This window comes from Lissotriton helveticus, chromosome 11, assembly GCF_964261635.1.
Source record: "Lissotriton helveticus chromosome 11, aLisHel1.1, whole genome shotgun sequence".
NCBI classification, from domain to species: Eukaryota; Metazoa; Chordata; class Amphibia; order Caudata; family Salamandridae; genus Lissotriton; species Lissotriton helveticus.
In genome coordinates this window covers 410,338,348-410,362,408 of record NC_136072.1, presented here as the reverse complement: position 1 = coordinate 410,362,408, position 24,061 = coordinate 410,338,348, and the positions used below count along the sequence as shown (strand labels likewise).

At 45.4% G+C, this 24,061-nt stretch overlaps 1 protein-coding gene across 1 annotated transcript in view; it reads left to right on the top strand.

Annotated features, from left to right (window-relative positions):
• The window catches only part of IL20RB (interleukin 20 receptor subunit beta), a 306,603-nt gene that overhangs the window by 144,473 nt on the left and 138,069 nt on the right, over window positions 1-24,061 (top strand). Inside the window, exon 3 of the mRNA XM_078667886.1 lies at window positions 5,935-6,125. Within this exon, the coding sequence (XP_078524012.1) occupies window positions 5,935-6,125 (191 nt within the window). The remainder of the gene's footprint in view (window positions 1-5,934; window positions 6,126-24,061) is intronic.

Below are 24,061 nucleotides of genomic sequence, written 5' to 3'. Positions count from 1 at the left end.
TGGGTAAGTGGAAGTTTCACAGGGAGAGGAAGTCAAATCATGCTTCGCCTTTACCTTGTCTGTCAGCTGACGAGACGAGGGAGCATTGCCACTTGAGGCCTGGCTCCGCAATTGAGCCAGTGCCTGGGTGGTCTCCGTTCCTCCATGACTTTTTGGGAGCTACAGCGACCCCGGCCTGGTTGAACAATTTTATGAGACCATGCACCTCATATTTGGGAGGCCAAGGATCCACGGATGGATTCAGATTAATGCCGGTCCTGTCACCTGTACCTTCCCAGATGCTGATCCCGAGACTGCTGCTCCCAGTGCCCACCAGTGGCACAATCCTTATCCTCATCTCGACATGGAGCCGAAGGGGCGGCGGCCGATGCTGGCGCCAACTGGAGCCATGCCTTCCAGGCCGTAGCCTGAGCCCTATTCTAATTGCTAGGACTCAGGGAGGAATGGGTGGGACACTAAGGAATACCAGCTTTATGAAAAGCAAATTAACTGGTGCGAGGATCTGGGTGAAGGCAGTGGACTGGATACTCTTCTAGATACGGGTGTGCTTTCTCCCCGCACCGTGGCTTTGAAGGAGGGAGCTTCCTTTGCAGTGGTGGTGTAGAGGGCAGCTGAGGTCCTGGACCTTTGCTTGCTCCCGGCGACAGTCAAGAATAATGTCTTGACAGAAGTGCTTCAGCCAGGAGTGTCCCTTCAGAACTGATTCTCCCTTTCAATGTGGCACTTCCTGATGTCCTGCTTTGGATTTGGTCCAAGCCCAACACCGAGGCTCCTGTGTTCGGGATGATTGCCTGCCGCCATTGCACTGCTATAAGGGTCCCAAATTTCCGCACCTAACACTCTACCCCAAGTCTCAACGTCCCATGTAAATCCTAGTGAATTCTCTACAACACAGCGGGATAGAAAATCCAGGAGACTGAAATAGCTTGGGAAGATGTTTTCTTCCACCAATCTGGCACTGCGGTCTGTGAGTACTGCATGCCTTTTGGGGTACTATTCTCATTCCCTGTGGGGTACGGTTGCGCAGGCGCTGCCAGAAGTCTTGGAAGCGGCCTGGGCCTTAATCTCCCAGGCTATTACCAATGGGAGAGATGTAGCTAAGTTAACCATCCGCTGTGAACTAGATTCTACCGACTCACTAGGCAGAGCGGTTTCATTGACAGTGGCACTGTAACGCCATCCCTGGCTGAGGACGACTGGCTTTTCTGAGGATTTCCAGTACTCACTCATTAACATGCATTTTGATGGCTCCTGCCTCTTCGGAGACAAGGTGTATTCGGCGCTGGAACGCTTTAGGGGCAGCAAGGATATAGCCAGGTCCATGGGCATTTCTGTGTCCACTTTTCAGCCTCAATCAACCTTTCGCTCCTTTTTTGGCCACGTAAGTGGGTTACAACTGCATCTTTACCTGCCCAGCCACCACAGTGTGCAAACTTTCCAGCCTCTGCGTTGCCACAGACATGGTTCCCACTGGCCCCGTGGGTCGTATGGCCAGTGGTCGGGTCAGTGTACCAACCCTGCCCCCAGCAGCCGCAGTCTCCAAACCCTCCTTGTCTGCCCGTTTACCAACATGGGCACCCATTGGGAGGCAGGATTCACCATCACTTGCCCCTCTGGCAGTCCATAACATTGGACTGGTGGGTTTTGCAAATTGTCCTGAGGAGCTATTCCCTCCCCTTCAAGACCACTCCTCCTTCCATGCCACCTTCTTTCGACTGGTTGACGGAGGGTCACCTATCTCTTATCTGCCAAGAAGCAGTATCTGTTTTGGCCAAAGGAGCCATAGAGAGAGTGCAGACACCAGAAGCAAATCTTGGTTGCCATTCTGGTGCCCAAGCAGGATGGGGGCCTACCTCCCTTCCTCGGCCTGCGCTCTCTCGATTACTTCCTCAAGGAGTAATTCCAGATGCTTACTCTTACTTAGGTCCTGTGTGCCCCGGAGACTGGATGATGGCGTTGGACTTGCAGGAAGCATACTTCCACATATCCGTCCTGCCTGCCTACAGGAATTACCTGTGGTTCATGTTGGGCGATGAGAATTTAGAGTTTGCTGTGCTCCCTTTTGACCTCACCAGCACCCCTCGAGTGTTCACCAAGGCAGTGAGGGTGCTTACAGCTCATCTGCGGAGATCAGGAGTGCCATTATTAACCTATCTTGACGACTGCTGTTGAAGATGGACTCGCCCCAGGCTGTTGTCTCCCACCTCCAGACTACGGTGGCCCTCCTGCATTCGCTGGGGTTCACTATCAATGTGCTGACGTCACACCTGACACCCTCCCAGATGTTCCCTTTCATTCGAGCTGTTCTGGACAAGGTACCATTTTGGGCCTATCCTCCCAAACGGTGAATACAGGATATTCAGGTTATTATACTGATGTTACAGCCTCAATCTGGATTTCAATGAGACTAACTCTGAGGCTGCTAGGCCTTATTGCCTCCTGCATCCTGCTTTTGACACATGCCTGTTGGCATATGCAGGCTCTGCAGTGGGACTGGAAGATCCAGTGGATGCAGCATCAGTGGAATCTCTCAGACATGGTCTAGATATTGGAGGAACTGCAAAGGTCCTGCAGTGGTGGCTTATGAATTGCAATAGGGTCGCGGCAGACTCCTCTCAGTTCCCCAACCAAATCTGATATCAGTGACAGTTGCGTCACTCCTGGGATATAGTGGCCAACTGGAAGAGGGAGTTCAGAGGACTCTGGTTTCCAGCCGAATCTGGATTCCACATCAACCTGTTGGAGCTCTGCGATCCAATTGGCATAGAAAGCTTTTCTACCCTCCATCCAGGGAAGGCTAGTGCAGGTGCTCAGAGACAACACCACCGCCATGTGGTACTGCAACAAGCAGGGTAGGATGGGGTCATAGACCCTTTATCAAGATGTCCTGTGTCTCTAGACATGGCTGGAACAGCAGGGCATATCCCTGGTGGTTCAACATCTGGCAGGTTCTCTGAACGCCAGAGCCGACAACTTCAGCCAAAGATGCCTAGCGGATCACAAATTGCGTCTCCATCTGGAGGTGGTGCAAGGTCTCTTTCAGCAGTGGGGAGAGCCTTGGTTAAATCTGTTCATCACCAATGAGAATGTCAATGTCAGCATTTCTGGGGGCTGGAATTTCTAAGGTGGCTCTCGCTCAAAAAAAGCTTTTTGTCTCAAGTGGAGCTTAGGCCTCCTGTAACGCCTTTCCTCTCATACCACTCCTTCCCAGATTTTTCAAGAAGATCAGGAATGACCAGGCCCTAGCCATCCTTGTGGCACCGTATTGGGCATGGAGAGTCTGGTATCCCGAGCTGTTGAGCATGGCCATCACACCTCCGATCAGCCTGCCCCTTCAGGAGGATCTTCTGTCACAGCAGCAGGGAACAGTTCTCCACCGAACCTATCAGTGCTCCAATTTCTTGCATGGAGATTGAGCATTGACAGTTGACAGCTTTCGACCTTCCTCTCGAAGTCTGTAATGTTATCTTGGCCACCAGGCGTCCCTCTACCAAGATGGTTTACACCTGCCGTTGCGCAACATTTGTGGCATGTGTACAGAAAGAAACATCGTTCCCCTTTCTGCATTCCTTTCTCAGATTCTCCTGTTCATTCTTTCCCTTGCCCAGCAGGGCGCTACTCTGGGCACTGTGAAGGGACACCTTTCTGTAATCTCTGCTTTTCTTTGGTTGCCTGACGAACTTGCCCTCGTCTAATCCCCTGGTGTGCATAGGTTTTTGAAAGGTTTGCAACATATGTTTCCTCCCATTCTCAATGTTACCTTAATCTCGTCCTCACTTTCCTTGTGTGCGCTCCCATTGAGGCTGTGCATAATTGTCCACTCAGGCTCCTTACCATCAAGGCAGCCTTTCTCATGGCAATAACATCTGCCCAGAGGGTCAGTGAGCTTCTGGCCAAGCCTCTTACCCGAACATCTACACAGACAACTGGTGCTTCGTATGAGAGCTTCCTTTTTTCCTGAAGTGGCCACTCCATTTAACATAGGCCAAACCATAACTCTGTCTACTTTTTATGCTCCTCCTTATTTCTCCAAGGAAATAACTTCACCATCTGGAACATTAAAGCATTGTCGTTTTACTGTGACCGCATGAAAGAGTTCCTGTTGGATGATCAACTCTTCATGGAGTATGGCGGAGCGAAGAACGGACGAGTGGTGCAGAAGAGGACCATCTCGTGATGGATTGTACTTTGCATCAAATTCTGCTATGCATTGGCTAAGAAACAACCCCCTGAGGGTTTGCGTGTTCATTCCACCAGAGCTTGAGCTGCAACCACTGTGTTAGCTCATGGAGTCCCTGTCCTGGAGATCTGCGAGGCAGAAACGTGGGCTTCCCTGCACATGTTCACCAAACACTACTATCGGGATCGTCAGGTCTGTACAGATGGACACTTTGCCGGTACGGTCCTGCAGGATTTCCTTAAGTGAAATTAGTCCACAGACCCTCCTCCAGGGATGTATTGCTTGGGCATCTATTCTAAGGTAAGGAATCTGCGGCTAGAAGTCTCCATAACCTAAACAAGTTACTTACCTTTGGTAACACCTTATCTGGGAGAGATTCAATCTAGCCGCAGGTACATTACCGACCCGCCCATCCTCTCCGCTCTGCGAACGGATTTCTAGGGACAGAGCTTTTCCCTTTCAGTGCCCTAGTTTTTCACACCAGTTGTCAGTGTACCTCTTGGCTCTGCACTTCTGTCGTGGAAAGTCGCAAAAAGTAGTTGAAGTCAGTGTGCCTGGGTAGCGCCTATATTGGCACCACAAACATCATTTTGAACGCGGACGATGGCAATGATGCCACACAAAGCTGAACGACTCCATCTGCGGCGCGCTGGGGTACTGCTCCCGAAAGAAAATTCCAGATCCAGTCTGATGCCTGGGGCTAATTCTAAGGTAAGGAATCTGCGGCTAGACAGTGTCTCTACCGGATAAGATGTGACCGAAGGTAAGTAACTTGTTTGTTATTTCCTGTGTTTTTGTAAGCAGTAAAACTGCATAGGGTAGTGAAAATTCAAGTGGATATCATTTATAAAAACAATTTGGTGTTCTTCACAAATGCATTTAGGATTATGGTAGGTAGTACTACAGGAGACTTTGTGAATTGTAGAAAAAGATCCCGTTCCCGAACAGAGAGCACATTCATATCATCAGGAAGTCAATCCAAGAACATATCAGTCCAAATCTTATGTGTTAATATTCTTCTTTATTTTCTCATCTTGTTCAATGTCGTAGATATTTTACAAATGGCTCATGACAGAAAAGAGGCAAAGCTGGTAGAGCCGAGATGTAGCCAACATATGTTTCGTCTTAGGTATATCGCCATCCGACTTCCTCAGGGCTACAACAGTAACAATAAGAAATAAACACTCAGATGCTATTAAGTGTTATTAGTCCACAAATAATTGTTACTTAGGTAGCAATCATCTAGACAAAGGACTTGTGGAAACGTTGGTGGCCGTTTCCCAAATGTTCCCTTGAGCACCTCCCAGACATTATTGGTATTTTTTTATTATAATAATGGTATTGCGCAAGGTCTAACCTAGCCACATTCCGAAGTTACATTCGACTTTGTGAATTGGCTCAGAAATGTTCAACTCCCTATTAGCAAAAGTGCAAAGAGTGCACAGCCTTTTCTATGTGTACTAACTGAAAATGAATGTTTTATGAATACTCCCATTCTATTTCCAACGAAGTGTAATAGTGTGTTCAAAAGCAACTCATGAGTAGTAGTTTGTGTGCTACAAACGTCCTGTGTGAAAAGGCCCATTTCTTTCCTTTGCTTGTGTTACAACACACTCCAGATATAAATAAATCGTTCAGTCTGTTCATTGTCTCGGTTGGCTGCACACTTTTGGTGCTTTACAATGAATCCAGAGCTTCAATGCTGCCTTAGGCCAAGAGACCTGCGAATAATGTTTTATTTTGTGCCTCTCCAGAGAGTTTGAAAGGAGTTACTGGAACGGCATTTGGTCCAACGTTGCAGAGTGTATGAGAGTTAAAGTGCCCCTGTGTGATGTCACTGAAGAGATCATTGGGAACGTACCCTACGATTTCCGGGTCCGGGCGGATCTAGGCTCTGAACATTCCGGATGGGCCACACTGGAACAACGCTTCAATCGTAGCACAAGTAAGGAGATCCAGCGTTATTCTGAAAATATGGGAGGTGGAGAAAGGGGAAACATCAATTAAAAAGTGGGCCTGAAAAAGGACAAGGCCAAAAAGTGTTCATAAATAGATCATACTCTTACACCGCCTATTTTTGTAGATTTATGGAAATTCAGGGATTCAGAGAATCCCAATAAGCGCACTGTGGAAATATATGACAATTTGCTGGGTGTGCAAGATAGAAATGTGTAAAAGCACTTAAAAAAAACTTGTTCCTCGATATGGGAAATATTTTCCCCATGGAGAAACTAACCCCCAGATTCATCAAGAACACATTTTTCTATTCCCTAATAGCGAAAAATACCGATTAGCAAAATGCTATGCATCAAGAAATCACTACAAAAATAGCGATTTCTAATAATTCGTTAATTGGTACTCGCAAATTGCGAGTCGCAATTAGGGAATATCTCCCCATTCATTCCTAGAGGCCCATAGGAATGAATGGGAAGACAATCTCAATTTGCTAAACGCAATTAGTGATTTGCAAATTGAGATTGCGATTTCAAGGGTGCAGGGGTGTCCAAAGGACACCCTGTTGCACCCCTGAAATGGATGTGTGCACATATGTTGCGCACACACATGCCATTAGGGCATGTGTGTGCGCAACATGAAACTTTGAAAAATGCACTTTAGTGCATTTTTCAAAGTTTTTGCAAATTACCACGAAGATGTACTTCATGGTAATTTGAGTGCCCTAATAGCGAATTCGCTATTTTTTTCACTTTCATGCATTGCAGTTAAGGAATCTCAATTTGAGATTCCTTAAATGCAAAGAATCGCAATTTAGCGAATTCTTAATTAGCGATTTTTGCATTTGGGATGATGCATCCCAAATGCAAAAATACCGCTCGCAAAGGGCCAGATTCTCAGAATCTGGCCCTTTGCGATCGGATTTAAGCTTGATGAATCTGGCCGCAATTTCCCTAAAAACCCATGCACCTGTTCATTTCATGTCCTGGAAAGGAACTCCATCTTGTGTTTTTTAACCGACGATCTTTCTAAGGTGTACAGAAAGACTTTCAAAACTTATGAACAATCACAAATTTAAGAGACTGTAGTTGTCCACAAACCGCCCAAGAACATACCCTCTCCTAAACATATATTTAGGGGCAGATTTACACATTATTCAGACAACGCAGGGAAGCAAGCAAAGTTGCTGCGCTGCATTGCGTGAAATGGAGATAAAAGAAATGCACCTTATCCACTAAGATATTGTGCATTTCTGCGGTCTCCTAGCGCTGCGTGCACTCTGTGCTACATATCGCTAAAGAAGGCACCCTTGCACCGTAGTGCAACGGAGTCTGCATTAGAGGAGGATTGTTTTTGTGCAGGAAGGCATAACTTCCTGCACAAAAACAATCCTTAAAGACATTTCCCTCTTTCTATGTGTGCTGCAGAATGCTGAACGTACAGCGATAGAAAGGGAAAATAAAGGTGTTGCTCCTCATTATGCCTGCTTCAGTGAGGCATAGCTTTTTGACGCATTCCCAGGGTTACTAGCTTTAGTAAATCTGGGAATGCACCAAAATCCATGGGTTGATGCATAAGATACGCCCATCTTCCGCCCATGGAATGCCTAACTAATGCAACTAACGAATGGCGCTACTTGCATTACTTTTTGGGAAAAATTCCATGCACAGCCATGTAAATTTGATTTGCATGTCTTTGTAGATCACAATTAATGTTTTGTGTAGTGGCTGCACCTAAAAAGTGGCGCATCCAAGAAGCAAAATGTTAGTAAATCATTTTCAAAGTTCAAGAGACAACCTATGAAACCTGCATATTTTCTTCAGGAGTAAACTTGATCTTTAGGTGGAATTGTCTGCTTCATTCTGTGAATTAGAAATAGAGAAGGTCTGCTGGCGAATAATTTTTTTGCGCACATGCCTTCCACTTACATGTGCAAAGAATTTTGCGAATCAGTTGTATGTGTCAGTCTCAATGTTGAAAGCTTCAGCTGTCATGTCACAACACTATAGACAATACTCCATAGCGTTTGTTTTGGGTCAGCTCTTTCTCCTGTTCTTTATTGGATGATTTTCCTCCCTAGTCATGTGTTGTCCTGCCCATGAAGCATTCATTGTTTTAATTGGCTGAGTTGTATTCTAAATTGTATACTTCCACCACTGGCATCATGGATCTCTTTTTCCTTTGTCATTTGTAATTTAGCACCTCATGGGAGTGCATGTTTTGCTCCTGACCTCTCTCTTCTTTTTCATGATGTGTGCGTCTACTCTTTCTTTCTTTTCCTGATCCCTACCCTTCTCTAATTCTACCAATCATCATGTCCTGCTCCTTCCTCTCTCTCTCTCTTTTGTTTTCTTTGTTTTTTAGCACAAGCTTGTGCTGTTTCCACAGCTCCCCAACAAACTTCTGGAGATTTCTTCTCACCCCCAGTAATGTTATATTATTCTTGTCCCTGACACTTTTCCACTTCTCACCCCTTGTTTGCCTTTCCCCCTTCTTTCTCAAGAACAGAAAAAAATGAATGAAGCAAGCTCTATTTACACTAATTAAATATTATGTCTTAACATTCACTGTGTTGTAGTTTCATTTATATAGCATCTCATACACATAATGTGATGGCAATCTTGAAAGTATAGAAAATGCTATTTTCTATACTTTTAAGAGGACCGACACAGTGTGTTCGCAAACATGATGGCTATCTTGAATGTATAGAAAATACTATTTTCTGTATTTTTGTGTTGAAAGATGCACATATGCTGCTATTGGCACTGCCATTGCCTGTGCAGTTTTAAAAGCATACAGTATTGGCAGAGCTAAAAACAATGGCAAAGCGAGACTGATTGGCTTTGCCACTGCTTATTTTTTGTGAAGTATTCATACTCATGTGACGTAACGTGCAGAATGCCATGTTACTCATGAAGTAGATTTTATTTTCAATATATAGGGAGAATAGACATACAGTAACAACGGAGCAGCAATGTTGTCAAGGACCCCAATGCAAATATCAGAAATGGGCCACACGCCCAGTGAGAAGGCCGAATCATCCCTGAATTGTTTTTGATAAAAAATTATCCATATTACAAAAATGCCAGCAAACCAGATTCAGACGAGAAACTCCCAATTTTTGAAGCGCAAAATAGCTATATTTTACCTGTTTCCAGCCTGAAATTGCTTTTTGAAGCGCAAAATAGCTATATTTTACCTGTTCCCACCCTGAAATTGCCTCCGAGTTAGTGTATATCAATGTGGAAAATCCATTTCCCTTACTTTTTTTCCTAAATCCCCTACTTTCCACTTGTAAAATGTTGGCAACCATAATATTATACATTTTAAAGCACAATTAACCCTGGAATTTGACTGAAAATCGATAATAAGGCACTTTAAAAATATTCCAATTATTTATGGTTTTCCGAGTGATCTCCTCTGTTCCTCCTGCACTTGAAAGGTTTAAAATGTAGGCCAAATGGGTCATTTTATAGCAATCATCTCACAAAATTGTGGAAAACATTTTATAGGCTGCTCGGATAATCTGAGTATGCCATTTGTCATGTATAAGGTAGATCCTTCACCTCTTCCTTTCAGTTCCATCCATGTTTCCGTCTTTTGATTCGCAAGTAGATTTTCAGACGTCCCAAAAGAGAAAGGATATAAAATAGGCTATTACATAAAGCTCACAATCTTGAGTAGAATGCAGAGCTATCCCCCGAGATAAATTTTAAGGCAATTGTCCAGTTGCTTTGAGACCACTGTTAAATGTGTTAATGTTAAATGCCATGAAAAGATATCAATGTAGCGCCAATGAAATACCTCCACGAGTCATAAAATAACTGCCCTTAAGTTATGTAATAACACCAGCAATGCGTGTTCCAACTCAGCACAAATTATCACTAAAAATAGTTATTCAATAAACCGTTATTCTGCTATATGAGTTTACTTTATAAACTAGCACTATTTCTCCCCAGACAATTTTTTTTACTTTTCATAAAAAGGCTTCACAAACTTCATATTGTCATTTTCTGGGAGATTGCAAAACTTTATCCCCTAATTCCAGTTAATTATTTTCACCAAAAAGTTCAATTTCCTACTGCCACAGGTCGACAGGTAACCACAATAAGCACACATACATCACAGCTCATTATTGCCATGTAGTTGATTATCATTGACCCACAGTAATACAAGCTACAATAGTAAACATAGTTTTCAAGAGGAAACAGATAACAGACTTCATGTTTAATTTGTTTGCCCTGCATTACAATCAACACGTCGTAGATATCTAAGGAATTGTTTTTTAAAGTATAATATCACCACAGCAGAGGCCCGAAATTGTCTGCTGCCCCCCATCTGAACTCATGTGTTTCAAAATTTTTAGTTTTTTTAAAACAATGTTTAAATATATATTAATGTTGTAAGGATCTTCTTAATACGTATGCACTGAGCACTCGCACTTTCTTGATCCTTCGGTCTTGAGGCCGATTTACTATGTTTACAATCAAGCATGTGCACTCTTATAAACTTGTTCTGCTGCTAGTTACTCATTCTCTAGGATCTCAAGAACCTTACTAAATCCTTGTTTTGCTGCTAAACTATCGTGTACTTCATGATCTTCTTAATATGTATGCACTGAGCACTTGCACTTTCTTGACCATTTGGTCTTTAAGGCCGATTTACTATGTTTTCAATCAAGCATGTGCACTTTTGCAAACTTTTTCTGCTGCTATCATTCTCTAGGATCTCAAGCACCTTACTAAATCCTTGTTTGGCTGCTAAAATATCGTATACTTTACGCTAAAAAAGGCGAGTCTATAGTATTGAACTACTTTGCACTGTCATTATGCTGCAGGTTATACAGTACAGTTTAGTGAATAGACAAACTATCTTTTATTATATGGTTATTTCATTCATTATCTAGTACAGTATAGCGAATTTTAAATCTCTGCACTTTACAATAAGTTTTAATTCTGAAGGTTTAATGATAGTATTAGATGTTAAGCCCGTATAAATCCGTAAGAATTCATGTATGGCAATCGGACTACTCATGGTTCATCCCTTCGGGCACTTTTTATGGAATGTAATATGTTTTTAAGATGTATTTTTATGTGGTACTCTTCGGAATTTCAAATCATAATGAATAAAATTGAATTGAATTGTTGTAGATAACAGACGTGAGAGTGAAGGTATCCTTACTTAAAAGCCCTAAACGGGGGGAGGAGCCTAGCTCGCGACCGAGATGGCCGCGCTTTAGCTCGGCTCCGTTCGCCCGCCTGTGTTTTTCACATTTATCCTGCATTTATCCTGCCCCGGGAAGCCCTCCTTGCTGTGTGGTACTACTACGACGCACTGCAGGCACTTACCACTTGTTCCGGTTGTCCTGGCTGCTGTGGGTCCGGTGCAGTGCCCCCGACCATTCCCGGGACTCGAGAGCGGACTGGCCTGATTCTTCGTCCCGGCTCCTGGGCCGGATGCAGCCTGCGGGCTTGCCCTTCGGGGCGCACTGGAGGTGATTGGAGGGCCGCTGTTCGTGTGCGCCGGAGGTTCCTGGCTGAGAGACTCCTGTGTGGCGGCAGCCTTGGATGGTGACGCTGCCCTTCATTATTGGGGTTCCTCGTGTGTTCAGCTTCCTCCCCCTTTGTTCTCCGGTCCGGCCATTTTGTTCTTTGCCGCCCGGACTCGGAGATCGGGACTGGCGACATTGGGGGGCAGGCGAATCCCCTTCTTCTGGTGGCCCCCCTTCCTGTCCGGGGTGTTCTTCTGCCTGTCGGCGGGACTTCATCTGCTTGACTGCCGCCCCGGCGGAGGTTGTTGGCCGCGCGGCCTGTTCGGGCTCTCAAGATGGCGACCAACCCCATTTGTTTGAGCCGGGCCCGGACGAGCACTGGGGGCCCGCCGCAAGGCCCGGGTGTCGGATACTGTGAAGGTTTTCCTGCACTTAAGGGGATCTTACACATCCTGCTATCCTGGCGGCTCTCGGTGGCCGCGCCACTCCTGGCTCTGGAGACGGTTCCTCACTGCGGGCCTCCCGGGCCCCCACAACCGGATGAGGCATTGATATCGCGGGGTGTGGCTGGTACTCTCCTGGCGGACTCGGTCCCGGCTGCCGCCCCGGAGGTGCGTAACCTGATGGCGCCTTCTCCTCCTGTGCTGCCTCCTCTGCCCTTGGCCCGGGAGCTGGATTTTGTTTTGCCGGACTTTCATGATTCTCCTGGTCCCTCTCAATCACCACTGCCCGATGACGTCTCCTGTGCCGGCCCGGATGGGTCGGTTTTTATGGATATATCCTTGGAACTGTGCCTGCATCGTTTGCTACATTCTGTGATTTTCCTGGATCTTCCGTGCTTTTCTTCCTGTGACTTTTTTGGACTGCCGTTGGACTCTCCTGCTGCCTGCCTTCTGTTCTTTCTGGCAGGGTCCTCGTTGGATCGGACCCTTATTGCTTTGGATAAAAAGGGTCAGGGCTGATGAAAACTGACTCTTATATGCGGTAGCTCATGAACGGCTTGGATGATCTCTGTGTCCTGATATGGTTCGGTGTAACTGGTTAGTGCTCCTGGACTTTGGCCTGATACTCTTTGGCTTCCCGAGGACTTGGACCTTTAACCCGGGCGGGTGGATGGGTGCGTTTACTCCTGTCTTTGGCCCTCCCCCGTGTGTATGTTTGTATGTCTTTACTCCCTTCTTTCCTTCCCTTCCTTCCCCCCCCCCTTTTTTTGTCTTTTAATTCCAACTTTTCTTGCTCCACTATATTTCGGGTTCTACTTAGGGCGACAGGCACGCTGCGGGGGGGGTAGGCCGTAGCCTTCTGCAGGGGTGCAGGGTGGGCTTAAGGGTGGGTGGGGGGGGTCTGTTTGTGTCGGGGGGTCTTTTTCCCCCCTTATTTTCCCCTTTTTTGTTCTATGGCTCTTGTGTATTCACTTTTTCGGGACTCTGTCACCTCGTGTCTCCCCCGGGGGTTTTCTGTCCTTCTTCCGGTGTGTGGCTGATTGTGGTTCGCTGCCTATTCTGGTATCGTGTTTCTGTTACATCGCATGCCGGTCTTATTGTCCTGTTTTTCCCCCTGGGGGTGCATGGTCTGGCGGGTGTTCCTTTTGTTGTCTTTTTCTCCCTCTTTCCCTTCCTCCTTTATGGAGGTTCCCTCTTTCCGTTGGGGTGCGTATTGCGTAGTCTTTGTGATGGGGCTTTTTGACCACGTCTTCTTTGTTCGGGTAGGGGCGGAGGTGAGTGAGCTCGATTGACTGTTGCCACAGTCGCTATTTGATGGCCTGATTCTGTTTCTGTCCTTTGCTAGATTTGATTATATGGTTTCATTTTCTTACGTTGTGTCTATAAAATGGCGGCTTGCCACGGTCCCTCCCTTGTATTCTCATATACGGCCCGTTATTCCTTTGGTCCCCTCCCCGTACTAGAAAATTAACCTTTATTATCCTGCTCTTGCTGAACGCTCGATGGTTTTTATTGTTTCACCAGTGCTCCTGATGTTATATCCTGTGCAGATCTTCTTTTTGTATGCTGGTTATTTGACCATTCTGTTCTGGCCAGCCCGTGGGGTTGTAGGCCAGTATTTGTGAGCTTTCATTGTCCAATAAAGGTTTTAAAAAAAAAAAAAAAAAGCCCTAAACGGCTATAGAAACAAAAATCTCTCTTAACCTTTCATAAACTAACATAGACAGCTGGTGACTCATGTTGTTGTGAAAAGCCCCATATGGTCTCTTTAGACCTTTAAGTGTCCATTTACAGCCCTAATGCCAATCCGGTATATGCCTGTGATGCCCACCACATGCCACTGAGGGCTATTAATGCCGTGATGACCATTGGAAGCTAGGGTGCTCACAGCAGGCGTGGCCCGTGCAGGTAAGAGCGGTACAGTGGCATGGCGGGGTTGGGGGATTCAACATATGACAAGGGAAATACATTAAAACAATTAAAAACCATGGTTTTATTGTTTGCCTCATCGTCATATGTCAAATCCTTCCCCCACCCCGCCTGCCCCCACTGCTCTTACCTGCAAGGTGCCGCACCTTGCTCACAGTCAAATCTAATGTGAAATATTTATTGTACAATTCTTTACAATCATTGCAGTTAACATCTTTACATAGTACCATTAAAACATATGCAAATAAAGAAAGGCAAAAAAAGAAAAGAAAAAACATGTCTGGACTATAAGCGAGCGTTTGGCATTGTATGCCCTTCAAACAATTTGATCTCAGGTAAAATAAAGTAAAAAAAAATTAAGAACCCGCATGGGCGTAGGAAGCGTGGGGGATGCGGGGGATATATCCCCCCAGATTTTGGAGATGGGGGACGTGGAAGACAAGGATGGGGGAGACAAAAGGATTTCCCCTCTCTCTTCTGTCTCTGGCAGGGCCATTTGTACGTCAAGCGCGAGTGCTTTAGACATGCTAATGGCCCTGCACTTGAATTGTGACCTTCCCTTTTGATGTGTGCAAAAGCTCAAGGAATTTTTCACACCTCGTCCTGGTCACCCTTGCCTGCAGTCAACTTACAGGACAAAGGAAGAGAGGTAGTTTGTGATTGCTGACTGCATCCTGCCCCTCCTCAGCTGGGACCCAACTTCATTTGACTGTTTCACACTGAGCAATTCAGCCACTCAAAGCCTAATGTTTTGTTAAAATGTTTATTTTGAGCAGTTGAACCTCGTCCTGGAACTTGAGAACAAGTAGCATGAGACATAGTCTAAGCACACATCTTGCATTATCTTGTGTCAGATGTGTTTGTCTGTCCTAATATTTACGCAAATAACAATTTAAATATCACTATTTTGTCTTATTTCTCATATAGCGCTACTCAACCCAACCCAGGGTGTCGGAGAGCTTTAAATCACACATACATTTACAATAAACCATGTGTGTGTAAATCAATTTACAGTATGTGTTATATATGTTAGTGGGAGTTACAAGGTGTAGGAGTCTAATGTCCTTTCCTTTATAATCCACTTTGCTATATTAGAAAGATTACAATTTATGAACTGCGAGTAATTAAAGGATCTCTGTGTTAAAAGCAATAACCCACTTACCCATCTACATAAAACAACAATCTGTCATCTGTGTGTCACATTATGTGCTTTGCGTGAGACATCTTAACCCTCTATGCTACATTGAATCAAAACTGGGACTAGATAAAACACCTGTCTCTCCAGCAAGAGCATTAACCTCCAGAGTTATCTCGCCATTATTATTATTAATTTCTGTGAATTACTGGGTGCATAAAGATCTATGCAGCAGGTGCCTTAACCCCATAAGATATTTTCAAATGCAGACATTGCAACCAATTAAGATGAACAGATATACAACCACGGTTTTCCTTGTTGCCAATTTCTTTCAGGCAGAGTTTTAATAAATTAATGTATAAGTGGGGGCCTAGATCTTGCACCGAGGTTGCATCACTTGTTGGCACAACTCCGACTCAAACTCTAAGTTGTTAAATATTGTAATGCGCTCAAATGTACTCATGAAAGAATCACAGTGTTTATAAAATTAAGTCTATTTATTAAGCAACACAATCACTAACACATTGATATATCTCCTACCCGGAGATATCAACAATACACACAATAATACTTCAAAATAATTAAGTAAGTAGCAGAAATATACACTGAAAGGTTCAAGAGTGAAGACGGTGACCTTGTTGCTACAGCTGAGAGGACCAGGCGATGCTGTGGAAGACCAGGAGCCATGCACAAGCTGTCCCATATTGGGTGTCAGTGTTCTGGTGGTCGGTGTCTAGTGGGAGAACCATAATGCATTGGTAGCCGCAAATGGCGTGCAAAGCAAAAAGATGCAAACATGGGGACCAGTAACATCCAAGCGACTCACCAGAGCAGGCCCTAGCAATCAGGGGAGCCCACTGAAGAAAAGGAAGACCCTCGAGAGGACCCACAGGCCATAGGAACAGGAGTCACAAGAGGACCTCAGGCAGCTCACCAAAGATGGAGGCCCACAGTGCAGAGGATGCAGTGAGGATGCTCATCTTTGAGGGATGAGGTGCTAGATGATGAAGCTTCTTGTAGTCCAAAGATCTCTGGAGTGCAGAGCAAAGAAGCCTTGGCAACGACAAGTCAACACAGTGAACATGGGTTTGGTCCCAGTGGCTTCGATGAAGGATACTGTCCTCCAAATTGCAGCAAAGACAGGTCAGGCCTCTAGGGAGCTGCAGAACCACCATCTGTGTTGCAGGGCCTCCGAAGTCTGTTTCATGACAGGAGCAGCAGACCGGTCAGCTTTGTTGCGGTGCCTGCAGATGCAGGTGAGTGACTCCTTCATGTCAAGGGAGTTTACTTCGGATGTCCTTGATGCCCACATGCCTTCTGGGTAACCTGGATGCTGCAGAGACACAGACAATGCAGAAGACTTGAAAAACAGCGAGACCAGGAGCAGTAGGAGTCTTCCTTGATGCAGTCTTGGGTCCATTTGAAGTCCGATGAAGTCCAAGTGTCCAAACGGTAGCTTAGTTTCAGAGGCGAGTCTTGTTTCACAAAGAATCTGAGGACCTACTCACGGGGAAGCCCTTAAGTACCGTAGGGAAAGGGTTGCAACAACTTGGGGTCCCTCCCAGAGGAGCGGCTAGACAGAGGGGAGGGTACTCCCCTGTTTTTTGTTCAGTTTTGCGCCAGAGTGGAAACCAGAGGTTCCTGAACTGTCTCAAACAGAAATATGCACAGAAGGCACTACATTTGCTCTTCAAAGCAGTCTGGTGACACTGGCAAGCGCCCCACCTCAGGCGAATACATTAAGTCCTGTCTGGGAGGTGGTCACACTCCCTGTGACTGGAAACCTATTGTTCTACCTTCCCCTACTCAAGCTCAGCTCAGAAGCAAGATGGCAGAATCCTGTCTGAGGTCGGCAACAGCACTAGGTTGCTGGTAGACCCTGAAAGGCTGTTACTTGGAGTACAAAGGGGTCCCCTAAGGAGCCCCCAGTACTTAGGATCATTCTTCTAGCACCAGAATCAGTGTTGGGGTATGAATCCAACATGTTTGATACAAAACATGACCAGTTCGAGTGCAGTTTTTATATAGTTAGACATCTTGTAATAACTGATGTCCACAATATAGCTTAAAATGGCTGACCACTCTTACAAAGCCTAGAGAATTGACACCGGGGTTTTTAGGGGTATCCTGCTCATGCAGGGGCACCCTCACATTTGTAAGCAAGCACTCTGCTTACCATAGGGGTATCTTATAGTTTTTAAGTGCAGCGACCTCAGCTATAAGGAAACATATCTGTTATGAGAGGTGCAAACACCATCTCAGACAAGCTGCAATGGAAGACCTGTAGTCAAATTTAAGTGGACTCCCATGGGTGGCAAAATACATGCTGCAGCCCATTGGAGCCTCGGGTGTACCTATGCCCTGGCTGCCTTAGTACCATATACTAGCGACATATAAGTGTACACCAGTAGCCAATTGTGGATGTATCAAAGTACTTATCAGAGCCAATTTAGGGGAGAGAGCATAGTTGCTTAGGTCCTGACTAGCAGGATCCCAGTAGCCTACAGTCAAACACACTGACACCAAGTAAAAAGTGGGGGTAACCATGAAAGCAGATCCTACTTTCTTACAATCTCCCCCACCTCAAACGTAAGGACGAGGCTAACCTTGGCCATTTAAGTCTTCATTTACTAAGTAGAGATATCTGGAAAGTCCATCTTCATTGGCATGGTTACTCCCAGGTCTATGTTCCACTGAAAAGTATATCCCCTATAGGGAAATGGACCACCTCAAAAGTCTGAGGTTTTCACCAATCACCTGTTTAAGCCATAAGAGGGGCTTAGGGTCTGTCTGAAAAATGAAGTGAGTGCCAAACAGGTATGGCCTCAACTTCTTCAAGGTCAAGACCAGAGCAAAGGCCTCCCTCTCAGAAGCGGACCAACGCTTCTCCCTGGGTATCTACTTTCTGCTTATAAAAGATACTCGTTGATCCTAGCCCTCTGCATTACACTGTGATAATACTGCACCTATCCCTATCCCAGAAGTATCTGTATGGACAATGAATGGTTTGGAGTAGTCAGGACTTTGCAGAATTGGAGCAGAGCACATGGCTTGCTTCAGGTTATCAAATGCCTTTTGACAGCTAAATGCTAGATATGCCACACTATAGACTTCCAGACCTGTTAAGACTTTATTCACTAGCCTCTAAAATGTGGCAGGTGCATTGTTCAACCCAAAAGGCATCATAATAAATTAATAATGCTCACTGGGGGTTGAAAATGCTGTTTTTGGTTTGGCATTCTCATTGAGTCGGATTCGTGAATAACCAGCAGCCAGGTCAAATGTACTGAAATACTTGGGAGAGGCCAAAGTATCAATCAGTTAATCTGCCCTTGGAATTGGATGGGCATCAGTCCTAGTGACTGCATTGATGCCTCTATAGTCAACACAAAACCTCATCTCTCTTACCATCCTGGGTGTGAGTTTTTGGTACAAGGACTACAGGACTAGCCCAAGGGCTATTTGAAGACTCAATGACTCCCAACTCTGGCATCTTTTGGATCTCTGTCCTGATGCAATCCCTGACATTGTCATGCTATCTGTAGATTTTACTCTTCACAGGCAGGTTTTCACCTGTGTCCACTTCATGGGTACACCAGATGGTTTGACTGGGTGTCAGAGAAAAGAGACCAGAAAACTGAGAACCTGTCTACAGTCAGCTTGCTGTTGATCAGTGAGGCTGTCTGCCAAGGCTACTCCTTCAACTGATCTATCAACAGGTTCCTGAGAGAGGAGCTAAGGGAGAGGGTAACTTTTTTTCTCCTGTCCCTCATCAGTGGCCATGGCAAGCTCATGTCAGCCCTGTCAACAAAACGTTTTGCGCGAATCACATGAAGTACACTGCGGGGACTTCCTGAGGATGTATGACGTTGCAACGCATGCTATTACAACGCATGCCTTTACGACGCAAGTTTTACAACGCAAGTCATTACAACGACTTGCGTTGGGGGGCGCTGGATAGTGAATAGTTTAATTTACTATTCCAACTCCAGTCCCCATGGATAGTAGGGAAGGTTTTGGATAGTAAATTAAAACTATTTCCTAATCTAGAGCACCCCCCAGCGCAAGTCGTTGTAATGACTTGCTTTGTAATGGTTGCGTCGTAATGGTAGTGCGTTGTAACAGTTGTGTTGTAAAGGATGTTTCCCCTTCCTGAAGTACCTAGGTCAACTAAGTAAGTGACCTCACCTTTCTTTTCCAGTATAGTTTGGGGACCACTCCACTTCTCTTGGAGAGCTGCTGGGGCAACAGGCTTCAACACCCACACTTTCTGTCCTGGATGGTAAACAGTAAGTATAGCCTTTTGGTCATGTCAAGCCTTTTGAAGCTCCTGGCTGGCTGTCTTTATCTGCTCAGCCATGTGAGAAAGCAGGCCCAGAACATGGTCTACTATGTCCTGTTTAGGAGGCTTGGGAGGTTGCGCCCATCCTTCTTTGACTAGACATAATGGATCCTAACTGGATGTCCAAACCGAAGTTCAAATGATCTGTAGCCCAACCCCTTCTGAGGAACATCTCTGTAAGAAAAGAGAAGGGAAGATAGTAAGACATCCAATTTTCACCTCAGCCTTTCTAGGAGTCCCATCATTATACCTTTGAGGGTCTTTTTGAACCTTTCAACCATCCCATTGCCCTGTGGATGGTAGGGTGTGCTAAACTTATAGTTAACACCATACGCTTTCCACATAGCAGTGATGTAGCTAGACATGGAGTTAGCACTTCTGTCTGACAAGACCTCCTTAGGGAATCCAACTCTGGAAAAGATTCCCAGGAGGGCCCTGGCCACTACATAAGATGCAGTGGTTCTAAGGGGAATGGCCTCCGGTTTATCTTAGTGGTGGTGGATCATGCCACTAGATATTCAATGTCCAGTTGCTGTTGGAGGGTGTAAGGGATCTGCAATGTCTATCCCTAGCCTCTCAACGGGAACCCCAACCACTGGTAGTGGGATTAAGGTGGCCTTTGTAGTGCAACCTGACTTACCACTGACTTGGCAAGTGACACAGGAGTGACAAAACTCCTTGGTGTCTTCAGACATGTGGGGCTAGTGAAAGTGAGGGACAAGCCTGCACCAAGTCTTGCTATGCCCAATATGTTCTGCAATGGGGAAAGTCATGTGCCAGGGTCAATAAGAAACCCCTAAAATTCGGAGGTGTGACCAACCTCCTGGTGGCACCAGGTTTGGGGTCTCTATTTTCAGAAAACAGGAGCCCATCTTCCTAATAAGTCCTGTGGGACCCACTAACATTCCCTGCTTTCTCAGCAGCAGCTTGATGCCTGAGTTGTTCAAGAGAGGGCCAGACCTTCTGCTCCAGACTCAAGTCTCCCCTTGAAGGACCCCTGCCCCCAGTTGCTCTGCCTTGCCCAAGCTCTTCTGGGATCGTTCCTTCACAGGCACTGAGATCATCTCCCTCAGGAGGCTGATTCTCATTGGGAGTCTGAGAGGGGGATACATATTTATCCTTCTTGCTCCTTCTCTTGGGAGCTGGTTGGTCCATTTCTTCGGGATCCAGAGCTCCCTCAGTGCCTAACTTCTTGGCCTCAGCCCTAGTGACAGCAAAGACACTGGCTGAACTTCCCATCATTCTGCATGAGTCCTGAACTCCACTTCAGACCAGGCTGAAAGTTCCAAATGATTGCCCAGTAGACAGTCCACAGGTAGATTACCCCTCCTCAGCTGAGATTCACAACTGCCATTGAATGATCTGTCCTGGTATTGTTAGCATTGGTCACTTGGTAAATCTGACCAAGTAGAATCTGCTCAGGAGACACAAGTTTCTCTGTCACCATAGTAAGACTGGACCCTGTGTCCCGGTAATCCACAGCTTCCTGACCATTGATGAGAGGCTGTTGTCTTTATTTGCCTAAGTTAATGGGACTTACAATAAGGGTGGCAAGCTCAGTGCCACCATCTCAGACTAAAACAGCCTAAGTGGGCGTCCTGACTAGGCCCGAACCTACTTCAGTACCCAGGATTAACACAGCTAAACTCTTGTGGACACTACTACTACCAGTGCTATTGCTAGGGGCACTAGGAGGTTTAGGAGTAGTAGTAGCAGTATTGGCGCTAGTCTTAGAGTAATCGGCATCCTTTGCCTCTTGGCTTTTTCCTTACACAAATAGCATCAAGGTTTCTTGTTAGAGGAGGAATAGGAATGAGACCTGCCCCAGAGGAAGATTTTGAGGACCTTCAGAAGACTTTTTCTTTAGATTTCCCCCCACCTTTCTCTTTGGCATTAGAAGAAGCTTGCTTCTTTTTCTGGTCACCACCACCATGAGACTTCTGTTTCACCCTGGTGTGGACCCACTTGTCTGCCTTCTTTTCCAGTTCTTGTGGAGAGGTCAGATCCCACTCCACCATGTACTGGTGCAGTTGCTTATTTTGACAGTTATTAAAGATGTGCTTCCTCGCAAGTAAATTGTACAGTCGCTTATAACGATGCACATTACTTCCATGAAGCCAACCTTCCAAACCCTTAATGGCACTATCTACAAAATCTATCCAGTCTTGAGTGTTTGCCTTCTGTATGCCCCTAAATTTAACCCTGTATTGCTCAGTGGCTAACCCAAACCCATCTATGAGGGCATTCTTCAAGACCTTGTAATTGTCTGCAAATTCTTCTTTCACAGTCAAGAGTTTGTCTCTTCTTTTGTTAGCAAAGTAGAGCCACAGGATAGCTGCCCGCTGCCCTGAGGAACCTTCTGAACTATACAGGCCCTCTCTAAAGCAGTAATCCACTTATGCATTTCATCACACTGCTGGGAAGGAGGGACAATCCTGCTCAAGTTCCTAGTGTCAAATGAGTGTTCCCTAACTCTAGGTTCACTATGTCGCGATTGCCGGGACCGGGATCGGCGAACTCCAAAAATGGCTGCCGCCCGGGGGCACGCATGCGCGGGGACAGGTAATTTAAAACCCAGCCTCCCTCCAGCGTTCTTGCGGCGGGAATCAAGTCAGAGTTCCGTCCCGTTGCTTCCGGGTCGCAGCGCTGCTAGTGTGGAGTTCAGCATTGGCACTGCGTTTCTTCTGTTTGGGTCGTCTTTTCTCGGGCTCCAGTACTGTTTCCTGCAAAATAGAAGAAAAAAGAAAAGCTGCATTATCGATGTATACGGTAACAGCGCTCTCGCGCTGACAAAGTACCTAATTATTGCTTGTTCCTACCACTGACCTGATCCTGTGCTCTTGGCGCTGTGGGGATCCGTCCCTACTTTGTAGAACCTATAAAAAGGGGAAAAGAAAAGGATAAATATTCACCTGAATTCAAGGTTTTTTTTTTGTTATTTATTGTGCTGCTGAAGACAGTGACATTGGAGATTTTATTCACGAGCTAGACCTGGTTTATAGGTAGGCACTTGCATAGGTTATTACTATTTGCTTTGACACTTTCTCAATTAGCCATTCACTTAACATTACTCCATTACTTTTCCAGCACCAGACACAAGCTCTATATTTTTTCATACTTCAACTAATCATTATATGGAAGAAGGGATATCATAAGGTAGGGAGTGGTAAAAGAACGAGAATAACAGAATAGCTGGTGAATCATTCCACAAGCTAATTTGCTCATTGTGATTTTCTCCAGCCCACAGCTTTTTACCTTATTCTGACGGGTCCTGTTGCCATTTGGGTTGCAACGTGGGATTTCTTCCCCTTTTCCCTTGTTTTGTTTCCCTTCTTCCCTGGGTTACCATTGCCACTTTGACTGTGTTGGGTGCAATAGGTGATTTGGTGAAGTTGTGTATCTTTCTTCATATCCATGACGTTACTGCGGAAACACAGGTGAGATTCTTACACACTAGTGATGCCACCATGGGATTCTAATCCCAAATTCTTCCTAGCTCTCTGTACATCTAGGGTTTCCTTATCAATGGCCAACTGTTCCTTCTTGATTCTGAGTGTGGCTCTCTCAACTTTGATCAGATGGTATTCCCTTTCTAAAGAATCCTCCATTTTGCTAGAAATGGAGGTCCCTTTTGAAGTGGCAGAGGAGGTTGAATTAACTGTGGAGGAACTGGACCTCCTCTGAACACTTTGTACACTCCCAGAAGGAATAAAGGGGGTCCTACCTCAAGGGCACCCCCTTTGTCACTAGAGCTATTCCCTAGGGGATAAGAGTTCTCCAGTAAGGCGTCTTCAGACTCCTCCTGGACATGCTCAGAAGCATAGCCATTAGTGTTGGACACCCCAGGCTCAATATTTCTAAATCTTCACCCCCCATATCCAAGTTATCCTGCCCATCTGACCTTTTTATTAGCAGCAATAACTATTCCTCAAAGATTACTTCACTGTTAATACGCAACTCTCTAAATGTCACTTGTAAATGGATCATCATAGTCTTGAGCAAGGCCTCCACGACTTCAATCATTGTTTCAATTAAATGCTTAATATTTTGTCTCGAATAATCCTAGCACGAGGCGTATTTGCTTGTTTTGAGCATTTCATAGTTTATGTGAGCCTCCCATATAACAAAGTTTTTGTGCTTTAGTGCCTTCCATGCACTGCTCATTTGTGACTTTCCACCCACTGTTTTAATTTGTAAGCTTCACACACAAACACTGTTTCTGGTGTTCATCAGTAACACCTCGTATCTGAGCTTTGCCACACACCTCATTCTGCATATCTCACTATACCCATCTTCTGTGAGCATCTCATACGTGTCTCGCACAGCAGGCCTTTTTACATTGACAAGCATCTCTCTTCAACAAAAACACTGTGCATCCCATTTTTGTGAGCACCCCACACACTGATAATTCTTATTGCAAATGTATCTCTTAGGGCTTCTTATATTTTTGTGCAAGATAATGCAGTTTGAGTGTACTCTACACTCCTTTCATCCATCTGCAATAAAGCTTCTCATAGATTAGACAACAAAGGTTTCTGTATGGTGTTGTATACTTTGCGAAGCATTAAGGGTTTCTTCACCCTCCAGT